General features: G+C 44.7%; 2 protein-coding genes across 4 annotated transcripts in view; one reads left to right on the plus strand and one right to left on the minus strand.

The window, feature by feature from the left end:
- Nucleotides 1-24,880, plus strand: Cs (citrate synthase). Its single transcript, XM_032909031.1, has 11 exons — nucleotides 1-380; nucleotides 12,955-13,005; nucleotides 13,565-13,672; nucleotides 14,513-14,578; nucleotides 15,997-16,128; nucleotides 16,344-16,532; nucleotides 20,724-20,923; nucleotides 21,576-21,705; nucleotides 21,843-21,944; nucleotides 22,353-22,562; nucleotides 23,388-24,880. The coding sequence occupies exons 1-11, from the start codon at nucleotides 339-341 to the stop codon at nucleotides 23,556-23,558; spliced, it is 1,401 nt and encodes a 466-aa protein (XP_032764922.1). The 5' UTR covers nucleotides 1-338; the 3' UTR covers nucleotides 23,559-24,880.
- A 672-nt stretch (nucleotides 24,881-25,552) lies between these two features.
- Coq10a (coenzyme Q10A) overlaps nucleotides 25,553-27,990 on the minus strand; it is a 5,897-nt gene continuing 3,459 nt past the window's right edge. For 2 of the 3 annotated variants that reach the window (XM_032909044.1, XM_032909050.1), the window contains exons 3-5: nucleotides 27,036-27,228; nucleotides 26,504-26,605; nucleotides 25,553-26,274 (exon numbers count right to left, since the gene is read on the minus strand). In XM_032909044.1, coding sequence (XP_032764935.1) covers nucleotides 26,107-26,274; nucleotides 26,504-26,605; nucleotides 27,036-27,228 — 463 coding nt within the window. In that variant the 3' untranslated portion in view covers nucleotides 25,553-26,106. Of the gene's footprint in view, nucleotides 26,275-26,503; nucleotides 26,606-27,035; nucleotides 27,259-27,990 lie in introns of all 3 variants that reach the window. The other variant, XM_032909058.1, reaches the window with a different exon arrangement.

Consider the following 27,990-nt stretch of genomic DNA (forward strand, 5'->3'; position numbering starts at 1 on the left):
CCCACTCTTAATTAGCCTAATCCGTATAGTCCAATCCTCTCCGCCATAACATCTGTCAATGGCTCAGGTCCCGCCTCTCCTCCATCTTGGGCCAATGGCCGAGACCGGGGTGGGTACCGGGAGAGGGGCGGGCTCAAGTATTGGCCAGAGGGCGGGGCCTCACGGAGGACCCTGGGCTGGGCGCCTCTGCCGGTTTGTCTACCCTTCCCCTCGGCCGCCTCCTTTCAACCTTGTCGGTCCGTTGGCGCGGTCTCCATCACAGCGGCGGCCGCTCCTGTTGCAGCTGCAGCTCTCTCTCTCTCCGATCCCTTCCCGCCAGGTCCCGGAGTTCGCCCTCCATGGCTCTACTCACTGCGGCAGCCCGGCTCTTGGGAGCCAAGGTGAGCTTAAAGGAGGGAGCGCGCCGTGGCGCGCGGGGTGGGGCTGAGGGGACCGCTGGGCCTCCGGCACCCGCTCTCCCTCCCACACCGGAGCGCAGCCCTCTGCGCCTTAAAGGGGCCCGGCACTGGCGGGCCGCCAGCCCTTCCCGGAGCTCCTAGGCCATGTGCCGCGTGCCCTTCCGGCTGAGGTGAACGTTGCCGGCTTCGGCCTGCAGCCTCCCGCGGCCCGGAGGCCCGCCTTCTGTCATATCATGCATCCAAGGTGGAAGCAAGGGATGCTCGTCCCTGACGGCAGGGTCAGAGAGCAGAGGTGTGGCGTGACCCACGACTTAGGGAGAGAACTGTTTGGAGGAGGAATTGGGGGATGAACAGATGTGCTCACTTGGTCACTGGGGCGAATTTGGACTCTGCTTTGTAGGGTGAGTCCTGTCAGGACCTGTTTCTCTCCTCAGTGTAATTGAAGCCTTTAAGTGACCCCGCCGCTTCAGTCTTGTTAGAGGACTAGAGCCCCCCAGCTCCTCTTTGTCCTTGGGGCTCCTGCACTTAATGTATATAGGAGGAGCTTGGATAGGGTGGGGCGTTCCTGTTAAACCTGCTGATTAAATATCACATAAGGCACAAGCAAGAACCAGAAAGGTTGTTCCTCCAAGCTACAGGCCAATAAATGAAGACAGGCGTGAGGTAGTAACACCAAGGTCACATGACTTAATTCTACTACTTACCAGGAGAGTGCTTCCTTTTATTCCCTGGAGCCCTTTAATTTGACAGGTTTTTTTTTTTTTTTTTTTTTCCTTTTGAATTCTGCAGTTCAAGTCCAAGTAGGGATAACTCTTAATTTCGCATTACCACTGCTTTGGACTGCGTGTAACAGAGACCCAGCTGTGCTGAGGGAATCTCAGTTCTCTAATACAAGTGGAGACAGTCCCGCAAGTGACCTTGGCTTCTGTTTTAGTTTTAAAGAAATAGGTTTTCTCATCAGTCGACAGCTCGAGGCAGAGTACACCCGGAGGAAAGAAAGGACTTGGGATGTTTTTGACTTGCTGTGTGAGAGGCATAGTTGTCAGATGTACCCCAAAACCTGCACGACATATCGTGGTGTTTTTAATCAGTGCCCAGCAACAAGGTAGACACTGATTGTTTGGTAGACACTTGTCTTACTTGGCTGTTGCTACTCCCGCTGCCAGGGAACTGGGTAAGGAAACCTCTTGGGAAATGAAGCAAGTTCTAGACGATGTTTTGGCAGAATGGTGGACCTATAATTAGATCGGTTCAGAGCTACTAACTCAGACCAGATAGTCTTAACACAACAGTGAACTTGAAAAAGCCTTTGGATTTTTAAACTTTTTTGAGTTTACCTTGTCTCTTAAGTTGGCTCTGGGAAACTTCAGAATGCTTTGGGGGATGACTGGGCCACATTCTTTACTTCTATGTTAGAAATGGAGTTGAGGATCCCAGAAACTTTAGAAGTCTTTTGGACTTGCTTGGTTAAGTTGCTTGAATCTCAGGGTGCCTGCTGTGTGCTGACTGTGATGGTACATGGCTGTGACCCCAACACTGGGAATGGAGACAGTGGTTACACAGTAAGGTTGAGGCCATCTTGAGCTACATGATACTCCCACATAAAGAGCTGAGTGAGGCTTACTCTTAAGATCCACAAAGACAGCTAGGTGATGATGACACACACCTTTGCCTTTAATCTCAGCACTTGGGAGGCACACGTAGGTGGATCTCTGTGACCTGTAGCTGGAGGCCAGCCTGCTCTACAGAGTGAGTTCCAGGACAGCCAAGACTACACAGAGGAAGCTTGTATCAAAAACAAAACAAAACAAAAATCAGCAAAACTCAGAAGCAGAGCATGGTGACTCTCAACTGTAAAACAAACTCTGGGAGGCTTAGACAGGAGGATCATTACAAATTCAAGGTCAGCCTGGGCTGCACAGAGTTCCCTTAAGCTTGAATGCCAAGCGTGAGTGCTTGTTGTGTAAGTATGAAGACCTGAGTTCATATCCCTACTTCCACCTACAAGCCATGTTGAGTTACATCACCTATGACCTTTGCCAGTCAGTCTGTCAGAAACAGGTTTTGATGTGACTTCCTGTTCAGATGTTGAAGACCAGTGGAGGGAGACACCTGAAGTCACAGACACACAGTGAGAAAACAGCAATAATAAACAGAAACACACATAACTATCAAAGCCTAACAAAATTAAGGGGAAGCACCTTGAGAGGGCCATGCAGTATGACTGGGACTCTGAGGAGCCTTTCAGCACATCAGCATTGCTCTTATGCTTAGCATTTCTAAACCAGCCTCGGTTCCCTTGGTCATTGGTGCTCAGTTTTACTTTTTAATATTGAGAGTCTGGTGGTAGTGCATGCTTTAATCCCAGCACAAGAGGAGCTGGGGGCACACAGAGGCAGGCTGATCTCTGATCTACAGAGTGAGTTCTAGGATAGTGGGAGCTACCCAGAGAAACCCTGTCTCAAAAAGGAAAAAAAAAGACTGACAATAGGGAGATGGAGTTCAGTGATAGAGTATTTGCCTTGGATGTGCAAGGCCTAGGTTTATAAACCTTCAGTGTGTGCACCTGACTTGGATTGCCTCATGAATGCGTGCTTATAATTCCAGGATTGAAGAAGCTAAGGTAGAAGATCTCAAGTTCCAAAAGTTTCAGGCCAGCCTGGGGCTACATGAAACCTGTTAAGGGAAAAAAAAAACCTAATTAGAAAAATGATGATTATTTTTTACCAAAAAATATATCTATCAAGACCTATAGATATGTAAGTAGATTTTGGCCAGGAAGGATGTAGCTCATGCCTACCACACTTGAGCTTGGTTCTGTCCTGGTCTTTTCATAGGTGATCTGGAATTGGATAGGAATTGGAATAGGGCCACCAGCTCACCTTTAAGCTTTTGAAGTCAACATGCTTAATCAGCCCTATCTAAAAGAAATAGTGTTTTAAGAATCTCACCATGTAGGGCTGGAGAGATGGCTCAGTGGTTAAGAGCACTGATTGCTCTTCCAGAGGTCCTGAATTCAATTCCCAGCAACCACATGGTAGCTCACAACCATCTGTAATGAGATCCGATGCCCTCTTCTGGTGTATCTGAAGACAGCTACAGTGTACTTATATATAATTAATGAATAAATCTTTAAAAAAAAAAAAAAAAAAAGAATCTCACCATGTAACTCAAGTCTGGCCAAGAACTCTTTCTTAATCCCCATGTTACGTCTGTCTCAGGTGCTGGAGTTAAAGGCTTTGCACCATCATACCCATCCTAAAGGGAATTCTGTATCAGTGAGAATTGCTTCTCTAGTCTAGGACGCTTGGAACTTTGAAAAGATCAGTACAGTTTTACATTAACAGTTACTTACAACATGCCTACACCACTGCTCCCACCACCCTCATTATTTATTTATTCCTCCCCTCAGACAAGGAGACAAGGTTTCTCTGTAGCGGCTAGCCTCAAACTCAGATAGACCTGCTCTGCCTTCTGTCCCCCCAGGCGCTAGAATTAAAGCCATGCAGCACCGTGCCCAGCTTCACTGCACATTTTCTATAAGCCCTAGTCTGAGATCATTTCAACAAGAGTCATGTTTCTCCTGTGAAATAGGCTTAACACCTAAAACATTTAAAGGCAAAAGTTGACCTGTGGCCATTTACCTTCCTTGACCAAGTGGGACTCCATTGTGGGATAAATCTATTTGTTCCTACTGGCCTTTAAATTGGTAGCGTATGACTTCATGGACTCAGTCAGCAAGGAGAGAAGTGTGGGTGTAGAAGTAGAGAAGAGATCTGTTGTCATTCCTGGTTCTTAGAAGCCAAGCATGCAACGTAGGAAACCAGACTTGGATCTCCACTAAAGCCACACAATTTCTTTTTTTTTTTTTTTTAAAGATTTGTTTATTTATCATATAAAGTACACTGTAGCTGTCTTCAGATACACTAGAAGAGGGCATCGGATTCCATTACAGATGGTTGTGAGCCACCATGTGGTTGCTGGGAATTGAACTCATGACCTCTGGAAGAGCAGTCGGTGCTCTTAACCACTGAGCCATCTCTCCAGCCCCCACACAATTTCTTGTACAACTTTATTTAGCACTGTTTTCTTAGCATCTGCCAGTTCTTTCCACTGCTCAGGTTTTCTTAGGCACCATTATCTGGCGTGCTTGCTGATTTGACTGGATTGTGACCCTAAGAAATGGGGTGGAATTTGACAGTTTATATCTTTTGAACTGATATATTTTGCTGGGATTACAGGCATGACCTACCATACCCAGTTTTATTATTTTACATGACTTAAGAAAGGATTCTTGTGGGGTTGGGGATTTAGCTCAGTGGTAGAGCGCTTGCCTAGGAAGTGCAAGGCCCTGGGTTCGGTCCCCAGCTCTGAAAAAAAGAATCAAAAAAAAAAAAAAAAAAAAAGGATTCTTGTAAAACCTGGAGCAAAGTGTTAGGAGCTAAAACTTGTTTTTAAAAAAATCTAGTAGCAGTAGGGGAGTCATTTATTATTTTCAAGAATGTGCTGAGGTGAGGAGTCATGCACACTGGGTGCATATGTAATAACTTGTGCCTGGCACATGTCACACAACACTTGGGTAAGGGACAGTTTATAGAGTTAATTTTTTGCTCCTTCTACAAACTCATCAGGTGTGGCACCAAGTGCCTTTACCTGCTGGGCCTTCTCACCAGCTCAGGGATGAATTTCTAAGTTAAATGTAATAAAAGCTAATACATTAAAAAACAATAAATTGCATCTGGAAAGATGGCTTATCAGTTAAGAGCATCAACTACTCTTGAAGAAGATCTGAGTTTGGTTCCCAGCACCCACATTGCCTTTAACAGGTTCAGGAGATCCTGCACTCTCTCTCCTCTGGCCTTTGTGGGCATCTACATGGCATACAGATGCATAAGTTAAAAGAAATCTTTAAAAATAAGTTTTATAACCTAGGCATGTTGGCACTTACCTTAGTCCTAGCATTCTGGAGGGAGATGCACATGGATCTCATGAGTTTGAGGCTAGCCAAGGCTGTATAGTGAGGCACTGTCTCCCGCATGTAATTTTAAAAATACTTAATAAAATAAACAGACTTACAAAGAACAGAGTGGATTTCTGCTGAAACAAATAATTAAGACTTTATTTTTTGTTTTCAATTTGGCAACTCAGTCCTTTTCTGAGGTATGAATGGTAATCTTTTATGGTTTTCTTCTCTGAATAATTAGTGGACTTGTAGGCAAGATACTGTAGAGTGACCAGCAAGATGGCCCAGCACTTGGCTGCCAAGCCTGATGACCACTCTGGTTCCACGTGGTGGAAAGACAGAACCACTTTCTGTAATTTGTCCTCTGACCTCCAAACCAAAGCCATGGTGTATATGTGTGACTCAAGCACTTAAGTAATAATGTAACACAAGGGGCTGGAGAGGTGGCTTAGTGGTTAAGAGCACTGATTGCTCTCCCAGAGGTCCCTAAGTTCAAATCCCAGCAACCACATGGCGGCTCACAACCACCTATAATGGGATGTGGTGTTTCTGAAGACAGCTTTAGTGTACTCATTCATGTACATAAATAAATAATTTAAAAAATTTAAAAATATAATACAAAATTTAAAAGGAAAATGATAGGTAGATTTCGTCTTTTTTCTTCTTCTTTTTTTAATGTATATGAGTACACTAGCTGTATCAGACACAACAGAAGAGGGCATTGGATCCCATTACAGATGGTTGTAAGCCACCATGTGGTTGCTGGAAATTGAACTCAGGACCTTTGGAATAGCAGTCAGTGCTCTTAACCACTGAACTATCTCTCCAGCCCGTTTTTTTTTTTTTAAGACAGAGTGCAGCCCTCACTGTCCTGGAACTCACTGTAGACCAAGCTGGCCTCAAACTTAGAGATCTGCCTGCCTCTGTCTTCCAGTGCTGGGATCAAACGAGTACATCATCACCTGGCTTGCCAGGTAGAATTATTAAGAGAATTCTTCTTATTATTAAGGGCGTCAGAGTATAAAATCTAGACTACTCTGCTTGGTCTTTAAGTGGCCTGACCAAACACTGCAGGCTAGCTTCCAGCAGGACCATTGTGAAACACAGACTGCAAATGGCTTTAGTTCTCTGACCTGATTCTGGAAACAGAGGAGTTTTTGTCCTAGGCCAGTTTACTGTTGTTGTTTGTTGGTCAGTTTTTCCCTTTCCTTTTTCTTTAATTTTTTTCCCCATTGGTTGGTCATTGTCCTCTTTAAATTTCCATTTCAAGTTTTTCTGGGACAGGGCTCTGTATAACTGAGGCTGGATTTAAACTGTTCCTGCTTCTGCCTTCCAAGGTCTACAGTCACAGGTGTGACTGCCATGGCAGGCCTTCACAGCTTAACTTACTATTTTTGAGATTCATACACTAAGGAGGTAGGTGTTTCTGTTTGTTTTTGAAATAGTCTCATAATGTAGCCCTGGCTGTTCTAGAACTTAATGTGTAGGCCAGGCTGTCCTCATTCACTGTGTCTCTAGTGCTATGATGAAGAGTGGGCACCGCTGCACCCTGCCTGGTGTATTTCACTGTGTATATTTGTGTACTTTCCTCTGAGAATGGTGACTTCCAATGCCCTGGAGCGAGAGCTGGAGGTATTGTGAGCTGTCAGTCCTGGTGCTGGGGACTGGACTCTGGCACTGCATCTTAACCACTTAGCCATCTCTCTAGCTTCATCATTATTTTAGGGAGGGTGTCCTCTGTATCCCTGGCTGATCTGGAACTCAGAGATCTGCCTGCCTCCGCCTCCCAAGTGCTGGGATTAAAGGCTTCAATACTCTGCTCAGTCTCTCTCACGGTTTTGGTGTTGGGAGTTCTGGGAATGAAGTCAGAGTCAGTGGTTGAAGGGAAATTGCCTTGTCTCTATTAAAAAGAGCCCTTCGTAGGAATTAGTGATAATACAATGGGAGGATATAAGAGGACAGTAGCATACTGAGTGGCTATCAAAGAAAATAACAGAATGTGAGGCACTAGTTCATTGACACCTGACAAGCACTTTCCCTGTTCCCTATTTTAGTAGTAATATTCTTTTTTTTTTAAATGATTATTTTACTTTTTGTTTTTTTTTTTGTTGGTTTTTTTGTTTTGTTTTGTTTTGTTTTGTTTTTTCCAGAGCTGAGGACCGAACCCAGGGCCTTGCGCTTGCTAGGCAAGAGCTCTACCACTGAGCTAAATCCCCAACCCCAGTAGTAATATTCTTAAGGACTATAGAAAAGTTTGTCACAGCATTACTATGTAACTCATTGGTCTTTTTCTTGCTTAGCCTTGTAAAATAGAGGTGATGTCAGCCCATTTGAGAACCATAATCTACTTCCATCAATAATTGCAAACTCACTGGGCCAGGTTTCTTGTGCCTACAATCCCAGCCCTCATTTATGCCAAGACAGGAGGATCCAGGCCAACCTGGGCTACCTAGTGGGACCTTGTCTCAGAAATGAAACAGATCAGAAGTAATGCATCAGGTGTAAGACAAGCTCACCTGTAATCCCAGCACTCAGGAGTCAAGCAGGAGGAGCAGAGATTCAAAGCCAGCCTGTTACGGGAGGTCCTGTATCAAATAAAATGAGCACGCTCAAGGCACTGCATATGACAAGAGGTTTGAATAGCTTCTTAATGGTTGTGGTACTTGCACTTTCACGCTGTAGGGAGGGAATCTTGGCTGTCGGCCATTAGTAGTCACCAAGCTATGGTAGCAGCTCTCCCCATGAAGGAACTAGCCTGAGTGAAGGGGCTGCCTGATTCGCCTGACAGCTGCTGTTCAGTAAGGTCACTACTTATGGCAAGCAACCAGAAGCTGAAGTCCCTGGTGCCATCCCTGCAGGGTGGGGGAGGAGCTGGGAGGTAGAAGTTCAAGAGTGACTCAGAAGTTTGTAATCTGCCTGTCCTATCAGTGAGAATAATTTGAATGCACTGTACAGAACCATTCTAGCTCTCTGTGGTAACCATTGGTGGCTGAATGTGCCTGACTTGGATGTGGCACTCTTCAAGCACCTCCAGTCTGGAGCTGCAGACATTTTAGAGGGTTTACGGAGGAATTAGGCACAGGTTCCAGATTAGCATAATTATATCCTGAGTCCCAGAATACCTTTGGCTATAGACTAAACACCCTGTCTCAGTACCACCCCTCACGAAAAATGGGAAATGGAGGAACTATTTCTGTTTTGTTGCCAAAGGGAATTAGTGTTTCACTCTTTCCTAGTAGGGTTTAATTGACTCTGATATGGCCAATACAGTTCTCTGTTTTTCTTCCTTTTTTTTTTTTTTCCTTCTTTGAAGTCAGGTCTCAGATAACTCAGGCAGCCTTGATCCATATGGTTTATTACTGAAACTGTGGGATTCCTGATCCCTCCCTCTACATACCTTCCTTCCAACTGGTTGTGGCCATCATACCTGGCTCCTTTTTCTTTTTTCAAATACATGGGTCCATTCTGTAGCCCAGGCTAGCCTAGCACTTGAGTCTCTCTGCTTCAGCCTTTATAATACTTGGATTGCAGGCCCACCACCACCATGCTTACAAGTGGTGAAATAAACCACTTGTAAGATGGGTTTTAAAGAGACTAGTATTGAATTTATAACTTACACACAAATCAGTGTCTGCATGCTTTAAATTTTGTTATTATTTTGTTTTTTCTTTTTGGCTTTTGGTTTTCCAGACAGGGGTTTCTCTATGTAACAAATAGCCGTAGGTGCCCTGAACTTGGTTTGTAGACCAGGTTGGCCTTAAACTCCAGAAATCATCTGCCTCTCCTGAATGCTGGGATTAAAGATTTTTACCACCCGGCTTTTATTTCAGATTTTTTTTTTATTTTTTTAAGATTTATTTATTATATGTAAGTACACCGTAGCTGTCTTCAGACGCACCAGGAGAAGACATCAGATTTCCTTATAGATGGTTGTGAGCCATCATGTGGTTGCTGGGATTTGAACTCAGGACCCCATCTCTCCAGCCCTCAGATTCTTTTTTTAAACTTTCTGTGTGTGAGTGGTTGCCTGCATGTATGTCTGTGCACCACCTGCATCCTGGGAGGTAATCATAGGGAGATGAGCTCCTCTGGTACCAGAGTCAGCATAATTCGAGCCAGCATGTGGGTGCTGGGTCTTCTGCAAGAGCAAGTACCTCTCCAGCCCCTACATGCCTTCATACAAAGTATTTCTTGTAGTTTATTTAACTGTTCTGGATGTGGCTTATGTGTGTGGTACACACTATGTGTAAGTGTGTAGGCGCATGTACCAGTGGAGGCCAGGGTACCAGGTTGGTGTCACCATCACTGCAAATGAGTCTGAAACCAGACTCACCCCTTTCAGGCTAGGCTGACTGGCTCTGCGGATCCTCCTCCCTCAGCCCACAGTTTGAGTTATAGGTACAAGCAGCATGCCTGTTATGTTACTGGTTTTTAAAAACCTACATATTTATAAGACACTAATTATGGATAGAAATGCATTTAAAAATACATTAAAATATTTTGAAAAGAACTTACAGGTTATATTTATTAAATAACAAAATGCCTAGTAATTTTATAAAACAGGTACAATTTAGTATTGATGTCTTGCTTTTTATGAGGTATTGGAGATTTGGCCTTGGTCTTCATGCTTGCAGAATAAACACTCTTGTCTACTGAGCCATCTCTCATACCCCTAGAATTGGCTTTTTATTACCATTTTAGAGATTTAAAACATAAGACTGTTATGTTGGCTCTTATAGCCAAGATAATAGAATGAAATGGTAGACCTGCATTTAGGACTCGCTGCAGTGTTTCATGTAAACATGTAAAAAGTTGCAATTAAATTGAAATTAAGTCTGAGACCCAAGTCTGCATTTGCATTAATTCATTTACTTTTGAGACATGGTACAAGGCTGGGTTCAAACTCGTGCACCTGAGGGTTATCTTATTCTGATTCTCAGGCCTCTGCCTCCTGAGTACTGGGACTACTGGCCCTATCACTACATACATAAACTTTATGGTGTGCTTTGAGGGAGCCCAGTGGGGATCCAAGGCCTTGTGCATATTAGACAAGTACTTCTGTGTACCGTCTGTGCCTGGTACCTGGAAGCCGGAAGAGGCTGTTAGATTTCCTAGAACTAGAGTTACAGATGACTGTCAGTGCCATATGGCTGCTAGTCATCCTTGGTCCTCTGGAAGATCAGCCAGTATTTCTATTTGCTGAGCTCTTTCTCCAGTCTCTCTGTTTTGATTTTTGTTGTTTAGACAAGTCTCACTCTGTAAATGTTGTGATCCTGGTGCCTGTGTCCCAAGCACTAGGATTATGCACTGTCCCATGCTGAGCTTTCCTTCCCAAACCAAGTGTTCTGTATTCTTTGTAATTAAAGTTGTTCTAACATGAAATTTTCCTTTATCATCTTGAGTAATCAAGGTTAATCGAGGTTTTAGAGAATCAGTAAGAGATTTGTGTGTGTGTGTGTGTGTGTGTGTGTGTGTGTGCGTGTATACGTACGTACAGTGCGCATAAATAATATATAAAGATATTAGGAGTAGTGGGACATGCCTTTAAACCCCAGCACTCTGAAGGTGGAAACAAGCTGACTTTGAATTTGAGGCCAGCCTGGTCTATATAAAGAAACCTTGTCCATGCTGACATGCTGTCCACGCATGTCACATATTTACTTGGATACAGATACGCATACATGTTGCACATGCTCACCCAGTTATAGAGGCAAACAGGATACCTGGAATAATAGTTTGTTGCTGTTCAAGTCTATAAGCTGAGACCCTGAGACGTGCCAGTGTCAGTCACTCTGTTTAAAGGCAGAGTTCTGCCGCATGCTGGGAGAAAAAGACCAATTTACCTCTTCTGGTTTTGTTTTTGTTTTTACTTCTTTTGTGAGGCCCCCTGCCATACCCACATTGAGGATATACCTTTCCACTTAGTCCCCTCAGACTTAAGTTCTTCTAGAAACACCCTTATTTTTGATATTTATTTTTTTAAAGATTTATTTTATATGCATATGTGTACACTGTCACTGTCTTCAGACACACCAGAAGAGGGCATCAGATCCAATTGCAGATGATTGTGAGCCACCATGTGGTTGCTGGGAATTGAACTCAGGACCTCTGGAAGAGTAGTCGGCATTCTTATTTATTTATTTATTTATATGTAAGTACACTGTAGCTTCTTCAGACACACCAGAAGAGGGCATCAGATCCCATTACAGATGGCTGTGAGCCACCATGTGGTTGCTGGGAATTGAAGTCAGGACCTCTGGAAGAGCAGTCAGTGCTCTTTTTTTTTTTTTTCTTTTTTTTTAGGAGCTGGGGACTGAACCCAGGGCTCTACCACTGAGCTAAATCCCCAACCCTGCAGTCAGTGCTCTTAACCACTGAGCCATCTCTCCAGCCCAGCAGTCGGCATTCTTAAATCACTGAGCCATCTCTTAGCCCTGGATAATTATTTTTAATACTTTTAAGTTGACACCTAAAAACAAATACCACACACAGCTTCCAAGGTAATTTACTACCATTAAAATTCCTCTGGGGTTGGGGATTTAGCTCAGCGGTAGAGCGCTTGCCTAGCGAGCACAAGGCCCTGGGTTCGGTCCCCAGCTCCGAAAAAAAGAAAAAAGAAAAAAAAATTCCTCTAATTTTTATTTTTCTTGTAACTTAAAATTTTCTGTGTATGTATGTTTTGCCTGTGTACCGCTTACATGCCTGCTGCCTGCAAGAACCAGAAGTGGGCTTTGGGTTCCTCAGGACTGAAATCATAGGATGGCTGTGAGTCTCCATGTGGGTGCTGGGGTTAAAACTCGGGTCCTCTGCAAGAGCAGGTAGGTAGTGCTCTTAACTGCTGAACCATCTCTCTAGCACCTCCATTGATCCACTTAAGTAGTTGTCTGTTAGTTCTTGGTAGATATTCTATGTGCTTTTAAAACCACAAGGGATCTTCAGGTACAATAATTCTTTCCTGCTTCTCCTTTTAAGGGGCAAGACAGAACATGACAACAGGTGTAATTAGCATCTTAGTATAATCAGATATGCAACACCCTGGTTGCTCCTATTTCTCTGGAAATAAACTGGGAGGGTTAGAAATGCTGGTGTGGGGGTTGGGGATTTAGCTCAGTGGTAGAGCGCTTGCCTAGGAATCGCAAGGCCCTGGGTTCGGTCCCCAGCTCCGAAAAAAAAAAAAAAAAAGAAATGCTGGTGTGAAAGGATTGGACAGGTTAATTGAATAAGGAGACTTTAATGATGCAGGCATCCTAGCTGCAGCAGCAGTTGCCAGTCGGGCCACTCAGAAATACTGACAATTAAATGAGGGTGCACTAGACACTGTAACAACTGTTGTCCAGGAGCTCGGCTGTGTGAGGGCAGGACAGCATGTCAGCATGGACAGTATGACAGCATGGACAGTATGACAGCATGGACAGTATGTCCGCACTGACAGTATACTTACAGAAACACTAGCAAAACTATGGATATGAAAAGCAGGATTACCAGCCAGCTGCTCAACCTTATGCCAAAATGTCCTAAAAGGTGAAGAGATTGAGTCACCGCAATTCCCTGATACAAAGGCATTAGTAACGATTTGTCTTCATTTCTTTGCAGAACTCATCCTGCCTCGTCCTTGCTGCCCGGCACGCCAGTGCTTCTTCCACGGTAAGATCTGGCAAGGTCCTTGCAGCGGTCTGACCTCAGGATAGAGTGCTTGTATTATTACTACTGTTTAAGGACATTTATTCAGTGGAGTATGGTGGAGTATGCTGTGGGAATAGCAAGTGCCCCCCTCCCCTTTGCTTTTGTAATGCTGAGCATTAAAGTCAGACCTCAGACGTGCTAAGGAAGCACTTTACAGCTAAATTATACTCATAACCCCTAAAGGAAGTAAGATTTACAGTTAAAGGGGTTTGTTGTTTGTTTTAATTCTTGGTACAAGGTCCTGTTCTGTGTTCCTTTTATTAGATTCAGGGTGGCCTCATTGAATTCTGCTGCCTTGGCCTCTCGAGTGCTAGGATTATAGGCATATGCCCGCCATTCCTGACGTTTCAGTCATTAAGTGAGCATCAGTGTCCATATCCAGGGCAGTTTCATCTCTGCAAAATGAAGCTCCCCTGCCTGGCCAACAGAGATGCTAATCAGCCTTCTGCACAGCCTTCTCCACAGTAGGAAACCCTATAGGTTTTTCTCCTCTCTCTTAACTCTTGTGTTTCTGTTCTAGAATTTGAAAGACATACTGAGCAATCTGATACCTAAGGAGCAGGCCAGAGTTAAGACCTTCCGACAGCAGCATGGGAAGACAGTGGTTGGCCAAATCACTGTGGACATGGTAAGGGTGGTAAGGGCTTTGGTGTCTTAGTGAGGGAAGTAACCCTGTAATGTGTGCCACAGAGGCACCATTTTCTTTACTGGTGGTTCAAAAGTATTCTGTTCTGTACAGTGAAAGATTAGCGTTTATGGTATTCAGTAGAGAGTCGTTCTTTTCTGTAAATTTAATAATTAAGCCTATCCTCATTCACCTCTGACAAAACTGAATGAAGTTTCTAGTTCTGTTCACAACTGTTGCCTAGACTGTTTTCTGATTGATTCTGTGCCTGCCATCCCATTAGACTGCACCCAGTAAATCCTCTAGTCTTTGGGTAGCTTCCTCAGCCTTAAGAGTTTGGGCCCGGGGTTGGGGAGTTAGCTCAGTGGTAGAGCACTTGCCTAGCAAGCGCAAGGCCCTGGGTTTGGGCCCCAGCTCCGATAAAAAGAAAAGAAAAAAAAAAAAAAAAAAAAAAGGAGAGAGTTTGGGCCATTCAGCTACCAGTGTCTAATTACTGCCTCCTTCCCTCCCTCTGCCCACAGTAGATCTAATTCCATCTAACTTAGTGTTAAGTGTGGACAAATCAAGAATGGTCAGAAGAAAAAATAAAATACAGCTAAGAAAAGGAAGCAAACAAAGGCAGATAGATACATAAGAGACAGTAATAACCCGACATGAACATTCATTCATTCCCAGCACTGGCAGTCTTGTAACATGCTGGTTCAGTTCTAGAAATTCAACCCCGGAAACTGCCTCCTAAGTGTAGTCTTGCAAGAAAGATTAAACGTCCTCTCTGGGCTCTCTGAAGCTCCACCCAGTTCTAGTCTGAGTCACTGATGATTGGTTACAACTTCCTTCCTTCAGATGTACGGTGGCATGAGAGGCATGAAGGGACTTGTGTATGAGACATCGGTTCTTGATCCTGATGAGGTAAGATGCCATCGTCCGTTAGTGGTGGTCGGGGCTTCTGACCATACAGATGAGTCTGGAGACTGGTCAGCACGGGGCACACTAGGTGTGAATGGAACTGAAGAATGGGCTTTCTCTTTAGCACGTCAAAGTACACAGTGAGAGAGCAAAGGCAGAAGTGTGTGAAGAGTGAATATTTGACAGGACTAGGGTTCTGTTTGGTTTGGTTCTCTTTTGATGGGCTGGTGTTGTTTTCTGAGATAGGTCTCACTTGGTACCATAGCCTTGACTGACCGGGAACCTACTGTGTGCACCAGAGTAGCCTTGAGCTCGTGGCAGGCTGGGCAAGCATGACTTTGTGTTTTGTTTTTTAAAAACAAAAACAAGGGCTGGAGAGATGGCTCAGTGGTTTAGAGCACCGACTGCTCTTCCAGAGGTCCTGAGTTCAAATCCCAGCAACCATATGGTGGCTCACAACCATCCGTAATGAGGTCTGATGCCCTTCTCTGGTGTGTACATATATAATAAATAAATCTTTAAAAAAAATAACTATTAAAAACAAAAACAAACAACCCTACCTTTAATGCCAGCACTCAGGAGACAGAGGCAGGCAGATCTCTGAGTTTTGAGACCAGCCTGGTCTACAGAGTGAGTTCCAGGACAATCAGGGCTACACAGAGAAACCCTTTGAAAACAAACAAACAGAAACACATTTCTGGGACTAGAGGGATGGCTTAGCCATTAAGAGCACGTACTATTGTGGGTAGATACCAAGTTTGGCTCTTAGCACACACATCAGCATCTCACAAACACTTCTTACTCCTGCTCTGTGGGTTCTGGTGGCTCATGAACCTGCACTCACCTGTACACCCATACACACACAGTGAAAGTAACATGAATAGCTGGCTCACATCTCTCTGAGTTCAAGGCCACCCTAGTCTACATAGTATATGTCAGGAGTACACTCTCAGAAAAAAAAAATTAAGCAAATGAATATTTTAAAATTACACATTTTTTGTTTGTTTTTTGAGACAGGGTTTCTTTATGTAGTGCTATCCTTGAACTCACTCTGTAGACACATGCTGGCCTCTAAACAAGAGATTCTTCTGCCTTTGCCTCTGCCTCCTGGTGCTGGGTTTAAAGGTGTGCACCAACATACCTGGTTTAATAAATGTATTTTTTTAAGTAAATAATTATTTTTACTTTGTGTATGTGCATTTGTGCATGTGCCCAGTACAAGTGCCACATTGTAAGTCTGAACGCCAGAAGACGACTTGTGGGAGACCATCTCCTTACACCACTGTGTGAATCCCAAGGGTCACACTCAGGCCCTCAGGCTCAGTGGCGAGTGTGTTCACCCACTGAAGTGTCTGCTATAATTATGTGACTGACGGATTAATAATAGATTTCGTTGTAATTCTCACTCTTTCTTTCTCAAGGGCATCCGCTTCCGGGGCTATAGTATCCCTGAGTGCCAGAAACTGCTGCCTAAGGCTAAAGGTGGGGAAGAGCCCCTACCTGAGGGCTTATTTTGGCTGCTGGTAACTGGACAGATGCCCACAGAGGAACAGGTACAGCCAAGAACACTGGCTCTTCACTTCCCCTTCCTTGTTCTTCTCTACAAAATGTACTCTTTGCCTGCCCATAGCTAGTGTTTATAAGAGTGCACTTTGAGAAGTGTCAGCAGTGTCTGACCAATTCTAAGTGGATTGTACTGAACCCTGCTGGCTTATCTTTACTCAGATACTACTGTTCTATTTTTCTGAGCTTGTCTCCCTTTTCACAGGTCTCTTGGCTCTCACAAGAATGGGCAAAAAGGGCAGCTCTGCCTTCCCATGTGGTCACCATGCTGGACAATTTTCCGACCAATCTGCACCCCATGTCTCAGCTCAGTGCAGCCATCACAGCCCTCAACAGTGAAAGCAACTTCGCCCGGGCATATGCAGAGGGAATAAACCGAACTAAGTACTGGGAGGTAGGAGATTTGAGTGGGGTGAACTGTTAGGTACTGGGGTCATAGAACACATGCTTACCATGAGTGAGACCCCAAGTTCAGTCCCCAAAACTAGGAATCCCTATAAGATAGTACACTTGTTTTCTGTTGAAGTCATAAAGAAAATAGAGCATGTGGTCTCCGATTGTTTTCCCCTTTCATCCTATTTATTTGAACACTCACATAGCTTGGGAAAAACAACTTATAGGAATTTTCTCCTGTGGGTACCAGGAACCAAACTCAGTTTGTTGGGTGTCATTATTCACTGAGCCATCTCCCCAGCCCAGGTAAGGAGAGTTTTTAATGACGCCTTAGGTTTGGATGAATGATCGCTAATCAACTACAGTCTAGGAGGACTAATGCCAGTCACTTCCTGTAGACAGCCCAAGACACTGTCAGGGCTAGAAAGGTGACCAGCATACTGCTAATAGGATCAACAATCAATAATAGGAAACAAGCTTCCTTTACTGAAAATGAAGAGTGACTGCATTCACTGGAACTTGGTTGTTGGTGGAAAGGTCACATGTGCTGACCCAGTGCACAATATGGCACACACCTGCTACAATCCTTTTCCAGCTCCACACAGACCTCAGAAGTGCAGATTATGTGGCCAGGTTTCCAGGAAGACACCCATTTTCTTTGTATGTGTGGAATATGTGTGTAGAGGCCAGGGGTCAACATCAGGCGTCTTCATTACCTATGCTTCCTGCTTTATCCACTTTATTTTTTAAGACAGATCTTTCACTGAAGTGAACTCATTAAATTGGCCTGCCTGCCTGGCCAGTAATCTCCAAGGACACTGCAGTCTCAGCCCCCAAAACTATGGTTACAGACACTATTGCTGTGCTTGGGTTCACACGGGTGCTAGAGATCTCAACACGGATCCTCATGCTTGAGGAGTAAGCATTCAGCTGACTGAGCCTTCTTCTCGGTTCCCTTTGTTAATTTGGAAATAGGTAGTATAGGGAAAGTAAATGACACAGACACACACATATACACATACATACATACATACATACATACATACATACACACACACACAACACACACATCACACACATACATCATACACACAGATACATAAATATATATATATATACAGATACATCACACACAGAGACACACACATCACACACAGACACATAAATACATACATATATACATACACATACATCATACATATAGATACACATACGTACGTGCACATACACACAACTATCCCACACTACTTTATTAAACAGGGCAGGTCGTGGGGTGTTGAAAGAATCTTGCTATGTAGCAGTTACTACCTTTGAACTCACTGTGGATCCAGCCTGGCCTCTGAACCTTCCTTTAGCCTTCTGAATGCTGGGGCTATGGGCATTTACCACCCACCACACCATTTTATGATGTGCTGCAGATGGAAGACTGTGTGCATCCTAGGCAAACACTCAAAAGTTCACACACACACACACACACACACACACACACACACACGCCACTGTGAGTTTATGTGCACCATATATGTGTGGGGGCCCATGAAGGCCAGACGTTAAATCCCCTGGGACTGGAGGAATTAGGGGGTGCTTGTGTGTCAAAGCATGTATGTGAAGGTCCTACCATGTGGAGCCCAGGAGTTGAACTCGGGTCCTTAGGCTTTCTAACAAGTGCCTTTACCTGCTGTTCAGTTATTATGGCTGGGCAGTGTTAGCACACACCTTTAATCCCTTGAGAGGCAGATGCAGAGGCAGGTGGGTGTCTGAGTTTGAAGGCAGCCAGGGCTACACAAAGAAACCTGTATTGGAAAACAAAACAAAGAATAATTGTTATTAATTGTGTTATTTATAATAGGAAAGATTGCCTTGAAGTCAATAATTCAACCATAAATTTCAGGGGGTATCTTATATGCATGAATATTTTGCCTGCATGTTTGTATGTGTACCACATATGTACAGTGCTTGAAGAGGTCAGAAGAGGGCATCAGATTGCCTGGAACTGGAGTTAACAGATGGTTGAGAACTATTATGTGGGGTCTGTGAACTGAACCCAGGTCCTCTGCAAGAGCAGCTAGTGCTCTTAACTGCTGAAGTGCATATCTCAGAGTTAACCATTTTTAGCTTCACAATTTCTTTGTAAGTGGCCAGATTCACTGCTTTAAAAACACTGGGTATTTTGATATCTGAGACCTCTAGCTATCACTTGTCCTATGATATTGGCGTGATACTCTTGAGACCCAAAATCAGTTGTGTCTCTTATCTCTGTAGCCCTTAACATTTATCTTTTAGGGGTTGGGGATTTAGCTCAGTGGTAGAGTGCTTGCCTAGCAAGCGCAAGGCCCTGGGTTCGGTCCCCAGCTCCGAAAAAAAGAAAAGGAAAAAAATTTATCTTTTAGAAGTAGACTGGTCAGCTAGGTTCAGCAATAAATGTCTTGGGGTTGGGGATTTAGCTCAGTGGTAGAGCGCTTGCCTAGGAAGCGCAATGCCCTGGGTTCGGTCCCCAGCTCCGAAAAGAAAATATTAAATAAATAAATAAATAAATAAATGTCTTGATTGTCCTGGAACTCAGAGATCCACCTGGAGTATACCACCACCACCCAGCACATCATACTTTATAATAAGTGCCTGTAAGATATTTTAGAGGTATCCAAACATTGTTATGTGGTTTTGTTATTGACCCATTTTTTTAAAAAAGCTGAGGGCTAGAGAGATGGCTCAGCGGTTAAGGGACTGCTCTTCCAGAGGTCCTGGGTTCAAATCCCAGCAACCACATGATGGCTTACAACCATCTGTAATGGAATCTGATGCCCTCTTCTGGTGTCTGAAGTCAGCGACAGTGTACACACATATAATAAATAAATAAATCTTTTTTAAAAAGCCATCTTGTTCTGCATCTTGTGAATGATAATGGTGGCTAATGCTAGAGTCTTACAGTGTTTACAGCAGTGGGGCTACTGGTGCATGAGGCTTGTGATCAGTTATGTCCCTTTACTCAAGACAGTCATAAGGGTGGCATGTTACTGCTTTTGGGAAGTTTTTAAATTTCCTTTGATTTTTGAGACTATGTTATAATTATACCATTTCTCCCCTACCTTTCCTCCCTATAAACCCTTCCATATAACCCTCTTTGCTCTCTTTCAAATTCATGGCTCCTATTTTTCATTAATCTGTGTCTGCGTCTGTGAGTACGTCTACATGTGTATTTCTAAATACGTAGATAGGACTTGCTCGGTCTGTATAGTCTGTAAATGTAAATGTGTGTTTTCCCTGCTGAGGATTTGGTATTTGATAAACAGTATGCTCTCCTTGGGACATGTTTTTCAAGATTTATTTATTTATTTATTTACATATATGGGTGTTTTGTCTGCATGTATGTACACACCGGAAGTGGCTGTTGATCCTCTGAATCTGGAGTTACAGACCATTGTTAGGCAACATGCTAGGTGCTGGGAACTGAACCTGGATCCTATGCAAGAACAAGTACTCTTAACTACTGAGCCATCTCTCTAGCCCCATATTTTAGAAAAAAATTTAAGTGCCAGGCATCGAGCCTGGTTTCCTACATGCTGCACAAGTTTTCTATCACAGTATACATGTGTCAAAACCTTGTGTAATATAACATAATACATACCTGAAACATGGAAGCTTTTGCTAGTCAATATTTGGTCAGCACTAATCTTAAAGCATTATTATAAAAAGTAAAGAGTTTTAGAAAGTGGGCCCATGAGATGGCTCAGCAGGTAAAGGCATCTACACAGTCCTGGAAACCTAACTTCAGTCCCCATGGATGGAGAGAGAATCTTTCTGTGTGCTATGCCATGTGCAACTCCCTTTGTGTGCACGTAAAGGTGACATCTTAGCACATGTCTAGTAGTACCAAAGACATAGCATCCTGGAGAAGGCCACAGTTGAACTCATCAGGGTTCAGATTTTAGTTTAATACTGAAGGTCTGGGAACCTCAGTTCTTCATCTGTGAATGGCCAGTATATATTTAGTAGGATGGAGACAGTGGGGGGCTGTGTGTTAATATACAACAGATACTATAAACCTGGACCACAGTGGATTACTCCGTATATGCTTATTGTTATTACATACCTCAGTATACATAGTATATAACCACCACTCAGCACATAGCTGCTAACGCACAGGACGGTCAGTACTGTAATTCCTTTTCCTCCACCTTTCCTCTCTCCTCAGCTCATCTATGAAGACTGTATGGACCTGATTGCCAAGCTGCCGTGCGTTGCAGCAAAGATCTACCGGAATCTGTACCGGGAGGGCAGCAGTATTGGGGCCATTGACTCTAAGCTGGACTGGTCCCACAATTTTACCAACATGTTAGGCTACACAGAACCTCAGTTCACCGAGCTCATGCGTTTGTACCTTACCATCCACAGGTGAGCTCCAGTTAGTGTTAAACCCCAGCACCTGGATTAATGGGGCACTCTGTTTTGTTTTTATTTTTGTTTCCTGAGACAGGGTCTCTGTGCAGCCTTGACTGTCTCACTCTGTAGACCATGCTGGCCTCAGACTCATAAAGATCTGTCTGCCTCTGCATCCCAGGATGTGCCACTGTGCCTAGCAATGGGAACTGGGGATTAGCATGTTTTAAAAAACAAACAAGCAAACAAACAAAAGAAAACTTCTTAAAGTTATTGTCTGGGAACAGATGGTCTGTAGCAAAGGGGAAGAAACATCTCATAAGGGTTGACATCTCGTAAGGGTTGAAACTCCGGCAAGAAAGAAGGAAGGAAAGCTGAAAAGCCTGGGGAAATTGCCTCTGAGAAGAAGAGTAAGCTACTCACATAAGAGAGGCCAGCTCCCGCGAGCGCCCTCTCCTGACCAGTACTGAACTGGGATGGTTAGCCGAGACTGTGTCTGAGCTGTGTATCTGATATCCCTGTCAGTGGAGGTAGGGGTGGGACGTGGTCATCAGTGACTGGGCTGTAGGATGTTGTGAGCCCATGAAGCCAAGATGACAAAAGAAAAATGCCTGTGTCATAATCAGCCCTTTCTTTCTCCCTTTGGCTCCACCTTACATCCCCACAGTGACCACGAGGGTGGTAATGTAAGTGCCCACACAAGCCACTTGGTGGGCAGCGCCCTTTCAGACCCTTACCTGTCCTTTGCAGCAGCTATGAATGGGCTGGCAGGGCCTCTGCATGGACTAGCAAATCAGGTGAGACTGGCCTTTCTTTTCCTTTCTGTTCTGTGTTTTGTTTTTACTCACATGCTCCGTCCCTTATCTTGACATGCGTTGCTTGGCATGTGTGTTCACATTTCTTCTCTTCACCCACCCTTGAACTTCACATGTAGGAGGTGCTTGTCTGGCTGACGCAGCTACAGAAGGAAGTCGGCAAAGACGTGTCAGATGAGAAGTTACGAGACTACATCTGGAACACACTCAACTCGGGACGGGTAAGCAACCAGGAAAGAGACAAACACCCAAACACTGCAGTTTGAAAGAAAATTCCAGACCATCGAGACCTTGTCTCAAGGAAAAAAATATAGAAAAGAATAAAAGCAGTCCCTACATTAGGCAAGAAGGGACCTTTTCCCTATTGTTTCTCCATGTGTTTTCCTTGTGAATTTAGTTTTCTTATGATGCTAGGGCTCAGACCCAGCTCTGTGGCTAGGCAGGTGTCCCGCTGCTGAGCTGTATTTGCAGTCTTCATTCACTCTCAGACAGGTCCCGCTGAGCTGCCACAGTGGCTTAGCGTTGTGTTTACAGTCCTGCATGGACACCAGGACCAAATCACCCTCAGAGTGAAGAGAAGAACCCTACCTCAGCATGCCAGTTCTATTCCTTTTTCCGGTTCTTTACAGGTTGTCCCAGGATATGGTCATGCAGTCCTAAGGAAGACTGATCCACGATATTCCTGTCAGCGAGAGTTTGCTCTGAAACATCTGCCCAAGGATCCCATGTTTAAGCTGGTTGCTCAGCTGTACAAGATTGTGCCCAATATCCTCTTAGAGCAAGGAAAGGCTAAGAACCCCTGGCCCAACGTAGATGCTCACAGTGGGGTGCTGCTCCAGGTGAGTCCTCTCCTCCCTACTTTCTGATTGTATCACCATTGTTTTCTGCCAAGCACACAATTAGCTCCCTAATCAGAGCAGTGCGTGGACCCCAAAGCCTCACATGTGGCCCCGTTTTGAGACAGGTCTCATTCAGTAGCCTTGACTAGATTAGAACTCTATGTAAACTAGTCTGGCCTTGAACTCAGAGATTCATTGCCTCTGTCCCCAAGGGTTTGGGATGAAGGCGTACATGTGGCACCAGGCCTGGTGCTTTTGTAGTCAGTTGGTGGTGAATGTGTTCATGTGTCTGTCGAATGTAAGTACATAAGGATTCCAGGGGTGCTGTCAAGTGTCTTCTCTTGCTTTCCGTCTTATTTTTGGAGATGGAGTCTCTTATTGAACCTGGAGCTCATTGATGCCACTCGATGGTGACAAGTTCCAAGTGGCCCTCCTTGTCTCCGGGATTTCAGGCACATGCCACAACCCTGACTTATGTGCAAGCTGGGAACTCAGACCCTCAGCCATAACTGGCAAGCATTCTGCCAACTGAGCTGTTTCCTTGGCCTCTGACCTTAAACTTTTGGTCTCTTGCCTCAGCCTCTTAAGAACTCCGGTCTGTTCTACCAGGCCCCACCAGAGCAAGGACTCTTCTTGATACAGCTGCTGTGGCAGGGGCTGGGGCTGAGCTCTTGACTGACTTGTGACTGCTTTACTTTTCCTGATGTTCTTTTTATTTAAGGCTAACTGGGCTAAGACTGGAGAAAGGGGGTGACAGGGGTGTCTATGTTATTATGGACTTGCATGTACCACTTGTCTCACAAGGCTTCTCTTCTACCTTAACAGTACTATGGCATGACGGAGATGAATTACTACACAGTCCTGTTCGGAGTGTCGAGGGCACTGGGTGTGTTGGCCCAGCTCATCTGGAGCAGAGCCCTAGGCTTCCCTCTAGAAAGGCCCAAGTCCATGAGCACGGATGGCCTGATGAAGTTTGTGGACTCTAAGTCAGGGTAAAATGGGAGATTATGGGGAAACTGACTATAAGAAAATGAGGAAGCTTAAAAATAAAGTATAATTTTGTTTTGTTTCAGGGGCCTTTAAGACTTAAGATTAAACTGTATCTGAGGCACTGAAAATACATTTGAAGTTAAAATATAAATTAAGACTTGAAAGACGAAGTGACCCCTTCTCCCCTCACCAGCTCACCTCCTCCTCCTGGTATGAGTTGCCCACCAGCTGTAGGACCGGGACTGATGCATGTGGTCAGGGATAGATCTGGCTACCCAACCATCTCTAGAGTAAGAGTCTGGCTTCTCTCTTCTTTAGGTCAAAGCAGGTTACAGAAAAGCTGCAGTCATGCAGTGAAGCTTTTGTTTCTGCTCTGCAGGCCCCTAAATCATCTGGGCCAGGGACAGGCCCCCTTATTTCCATAGAAACCATGTTGGATGTGAGCTATGTCAAACGCTAGGGCCTTTTCCCGTGTACACAAGCACCTCCTACCTAGCAAGATCTATTGGTTAGCTGGAGACGCTTTGGCAACTTTTTATGCTATCAGGTGACCACAAATGGCATGGTGTTTATTATGACCAGCACCCAACATTTGAATCTATTTCTCCTTTTAAATTATACCATTAGAGTTAAGGTCTGGGGGGGATGTTCTGTTTCCTTCCAGGCTTCTTATACCTGCTGTGCCTCAAGCTGAGGATGCTCTGGGTCTCCCTGTCCTGGCCTCTGCTAGGGTCCTTTCTTAGCAGGTCTATCCGATCTGTGGTCTTCCCAGTGGTTCGACTTTATCAGTCCTTAATGTGAACTAGGTCTTTTACTTCCACGGAACATAAGCCACTATCTTCTGACCTTGGTTTATCCTGTTAGTTAATATGCTCTGGCACAGAACAAGGGCTCAGGAATGACCAGCCTCTTTGGGGTCTGGTCCCAGGGGTTCTAGCCTTTCTTTTTGAACAGCAATTACACACCGTTCCCATTGAGTATTAGATGGACCTAGGGCTGGGGGCATTCATCCCGTGTCAAGGAAATGGTCCTTTATTTATAAGTGTCTTTTGTTCTTCCCTTAAGTAAGAGCTCATAGCACGGCATTTATTTTAGCAGCCTCATTTGCACAGATTTTCAGTGACTCAGAATGCTCTACTGCCTTTTCTTGAGAAAAGGTTAAGATACACTCCTGTTGTGCCCCCTCCTTATCCCTGCCTGTGTTTGTGTGGAACCCAACTCCAGCACCACACTGTTGAGAGGAACACACTGTAAACCCCTGGGTAACTGTTAAAGTCAGGTTGTTCTGTATAAAATGAAAATAATAAAACATTTTTATTAACAATGTTTGAACGTGCTATTACCTAAGGCCTGAAAGACTCATTATGAGGAAGGGGTCTGGCTGTCAAGGTCTAAAGCAGTGGGTGATAAATGATTCTGAACATTCCTCTTAAGGCAAGCTGGACAGGCAGAGGGAGGCTGATTTCCAAAGATGTTAAGTCTCTCCCCAAGGTTAAGAAGTCTTTACCTTTAACCCTCTTCCCTCCTGATTTGGACACACTGTAACAGAGACCTCATGCGTGCTTGCCTGGCTAGTCCAGGAGCTGGTCTAGCCCAGTGGTGAAGGGAGCAGTATACCAAGGACAAATGTAGGACTGCTAGCTCCAAGCTTGGACACTAGAGGGTGCTTGTAGTTAGTCTCCTTGCCACTTCCCTTAAGGAGGTCCCCAAATAAGGGTGGTCCTTGGGGGCATAGATACATGGGAGTCTAGGACCATATGGTCTGTCCTGAAACTCCTGCTACAGATGACTTTCTGGAAACGTCTATAAATAGGTGGGAGGGTAGGTAGTAGGTCCTGGCGTGCAGGATGTGCTACTATAGTTAGCAGGGACACTGTGTCCAAGAGGCTGCCTTACGCCTTTACCCGCAGGAAAGGAAGGTACAACTTTCTTCTGTTTACTATGTTATCCCCCAGCCCCACCCAAAAAAACAATACCCTCCCCCCCAAAAATATGACAAATTCACACTGTCACCATTTATTAAAGTTTTATAAAAACTCAGGCCACATGGGAGAAAAAAGATACATCCCACAATATGAACAACACTGTCTAGTGACTTCTCCCCCTTGCTCTGTGGCACTATGGTAAAGCAGCTCCTCACTTCCTACCTGTCAGACAGCATGGACATGTTCCTAAACTGGGGCAGGTTGCCTTTTCTCCTGAGAAATCTTAGCAGGGTAAAAGTTACTTGCCAGCCAGTCTCTCTGTGTGAGAAAGTTCCTTCTAAATTCCATCAACTGAGTAGTAAGGTTTCTTGACCAGGCCCAGAGACAGCTACAGCCCTGCTTTTTATCTGGTGTGCAACGGCCATGGGCATGTGAGGCTTTCAGAATGTGCTTGACCCTTTCCTATGTATCTATCTCACTTCATATCCGCTATCTTTCCTGTGTCCAGACAGCATGCAGCCCAGTTTAGGAAGAATTGAGAGGTGAAACTTAGACCTCTCTCAGAGCCAAACCAAATAAATAAAATTGGGTGGGAAGAGGGGTTAGAGGCAAGGAAACAATCCCTTGTCTCAAGTTTGGTGCACTTCATGGAACATGAGCTCACGGGGGATGGCTGTTTCTGGGCCAAACTTGGTTGCTGCCCGGCGCTCAAAGGCAGCAACGTTCTGCTTTACAACCTCATCAAAAAACATGGTCGCCAGCTGGGAGTGGAGCAGAGAACGAAATTCAAAGGAAATCTGGAAACACAAGAGAGACAACCGTCAAGACCAAGGTGGGCAGCTCCTGGCCAAATCAAGGAACCTCATCTTCCCCTCCAGACATCACTTTGGAACACTATCTCAGAACTAAGCAAAATGTAAATCTAATGTGGACTCAGACCTCTGGGTACTTGATGACTGGAAGTGTTGAGTGCTCAGTTCTACCCTCAGTCGCAGTCCCAGGCCTGTCTCACAAAGCCTGACTCACCGAGAAGTCCACGGTGCAGGTTCGAGGGTAGGCGGGAATACCAGGGCTGAATCGCCAAATAGTCTCTAAGTGGTTAAAGAGCTTGCCATCAGTGCAGACAGCCTGCAATAAGAGACATTCGACTACTAACTGCTGTTGTTAATTAAGGAAGAGGGGTGGTATTAGAGCAGCAGTTCTCAACCTGCAGGGCACAGCCCTTTTTGGGGTTCATCGGATGACCCTTTCACAGGTCACCTGAAACCACTGGGGAAATTTTACATTAGAACTCTATTTAAGGGACTCAGCACTGGGAAGGTCAGGAACCACCGAGCTGGATGGTTTAGCTCGGTAGAACCACTTAAACAGCATATGTGATATCCTCAGTTGGCCCAGCACTACTCAAAATAGTTAAACGTGGTTTTCCCTCCCTTTGTTATATTTAGTAAAAAATTTTAACACACAGACATCAAGTAGTAGGAAAAACCAAAGTAGTCTTTGACTGAAACTGCCAAGGAACATAGAACTTGGTCAGTAATCCTCCTAGAGGCCTTACCTTGACCATGTGTGGTTTGACCATGGAGACTGCAGAGGTGTAACGTTCCAAGACAGGTGGGAACCCGACTTCCAACTGGGCTTTCAGGTGACCCTTACGGCTGGATACCACCAGTGACTTCTTACACCACGGCACAAACTCTCGGTACTCCTGGACATTGGACACCACCTCAAACATTTCCTGCATTGAGTACCTAGAGCAAGAAGAATTGAAGGCCAAGGAACTGCCAGCAAGTCAAGGCTTCCCCGCCATTGGTCTCGAAATAAGACCACTGCCCACTAACCAAGGAACACAGACAAACCCAGATGTTGTATTTTACAGTTAGAACAAGAGCTACCCACCCCCACCTGACAAGGTCTTGTGTGGCCCAAGCTAGCCTCAAACTCTGTATAGTTGAGATGATCTTGAGCTGCTGATGTTCCTACCTCTACTTCCTGAGCGCTGAGATCACACCTGGTTTGTGTTGTTCAGGGACCAAACAGCCTTGTGCATGCTAGGCAAGCACTCTGCCAACCGAGACACATCTTCAGACCACAGTGCTTTTACATTACTTTATCCCAACACAGACTGTAGATGACAGGTTGTCAGTTTTATTGGTAGTCAAATCTCAAAAAAAATTTTTTTCTGTTTTGTATGGAACACATGTAGTGATCAGAGAAGAACTAGCAGCAGTCCTCCATTGTGTGGATTTGAGGAATCTCAGGCCTCCAGGCTTGCTGGCACTTTACCCACTGAGCCACTGGAGTTTTTAAAAGTCTCGTATAGTCCAGGCTGACCTTACACTCACTGTGGAGCCTAAGTTGGCTGCAAATTTCTGATCCTCCTGCCTCAACATCATTAGTGCTAGGAACGTCTCTACAACTTACTAACAGTGTGCCCTGAGGTAACCCGCCTGTGCCTCCATCTTGCCTACAATGCAGTGGAGCTAACATGTGGGTCATGTGCTCATGAGGCC

The sequence above is a fragment of the Rattus rattus genome, chromosome 1 (genome assembly GCF_011064425.1).
Source record: "Rattus rattus isolate New Zealand chromosome 1, Rrattus_CSIRO_v1, whole genome shotgun sequence".
NCBI lineage: Eukaryota > Metazoa > Chordata > Mammalia > Rodentia > Muridae > Rattus > Rattus rattus.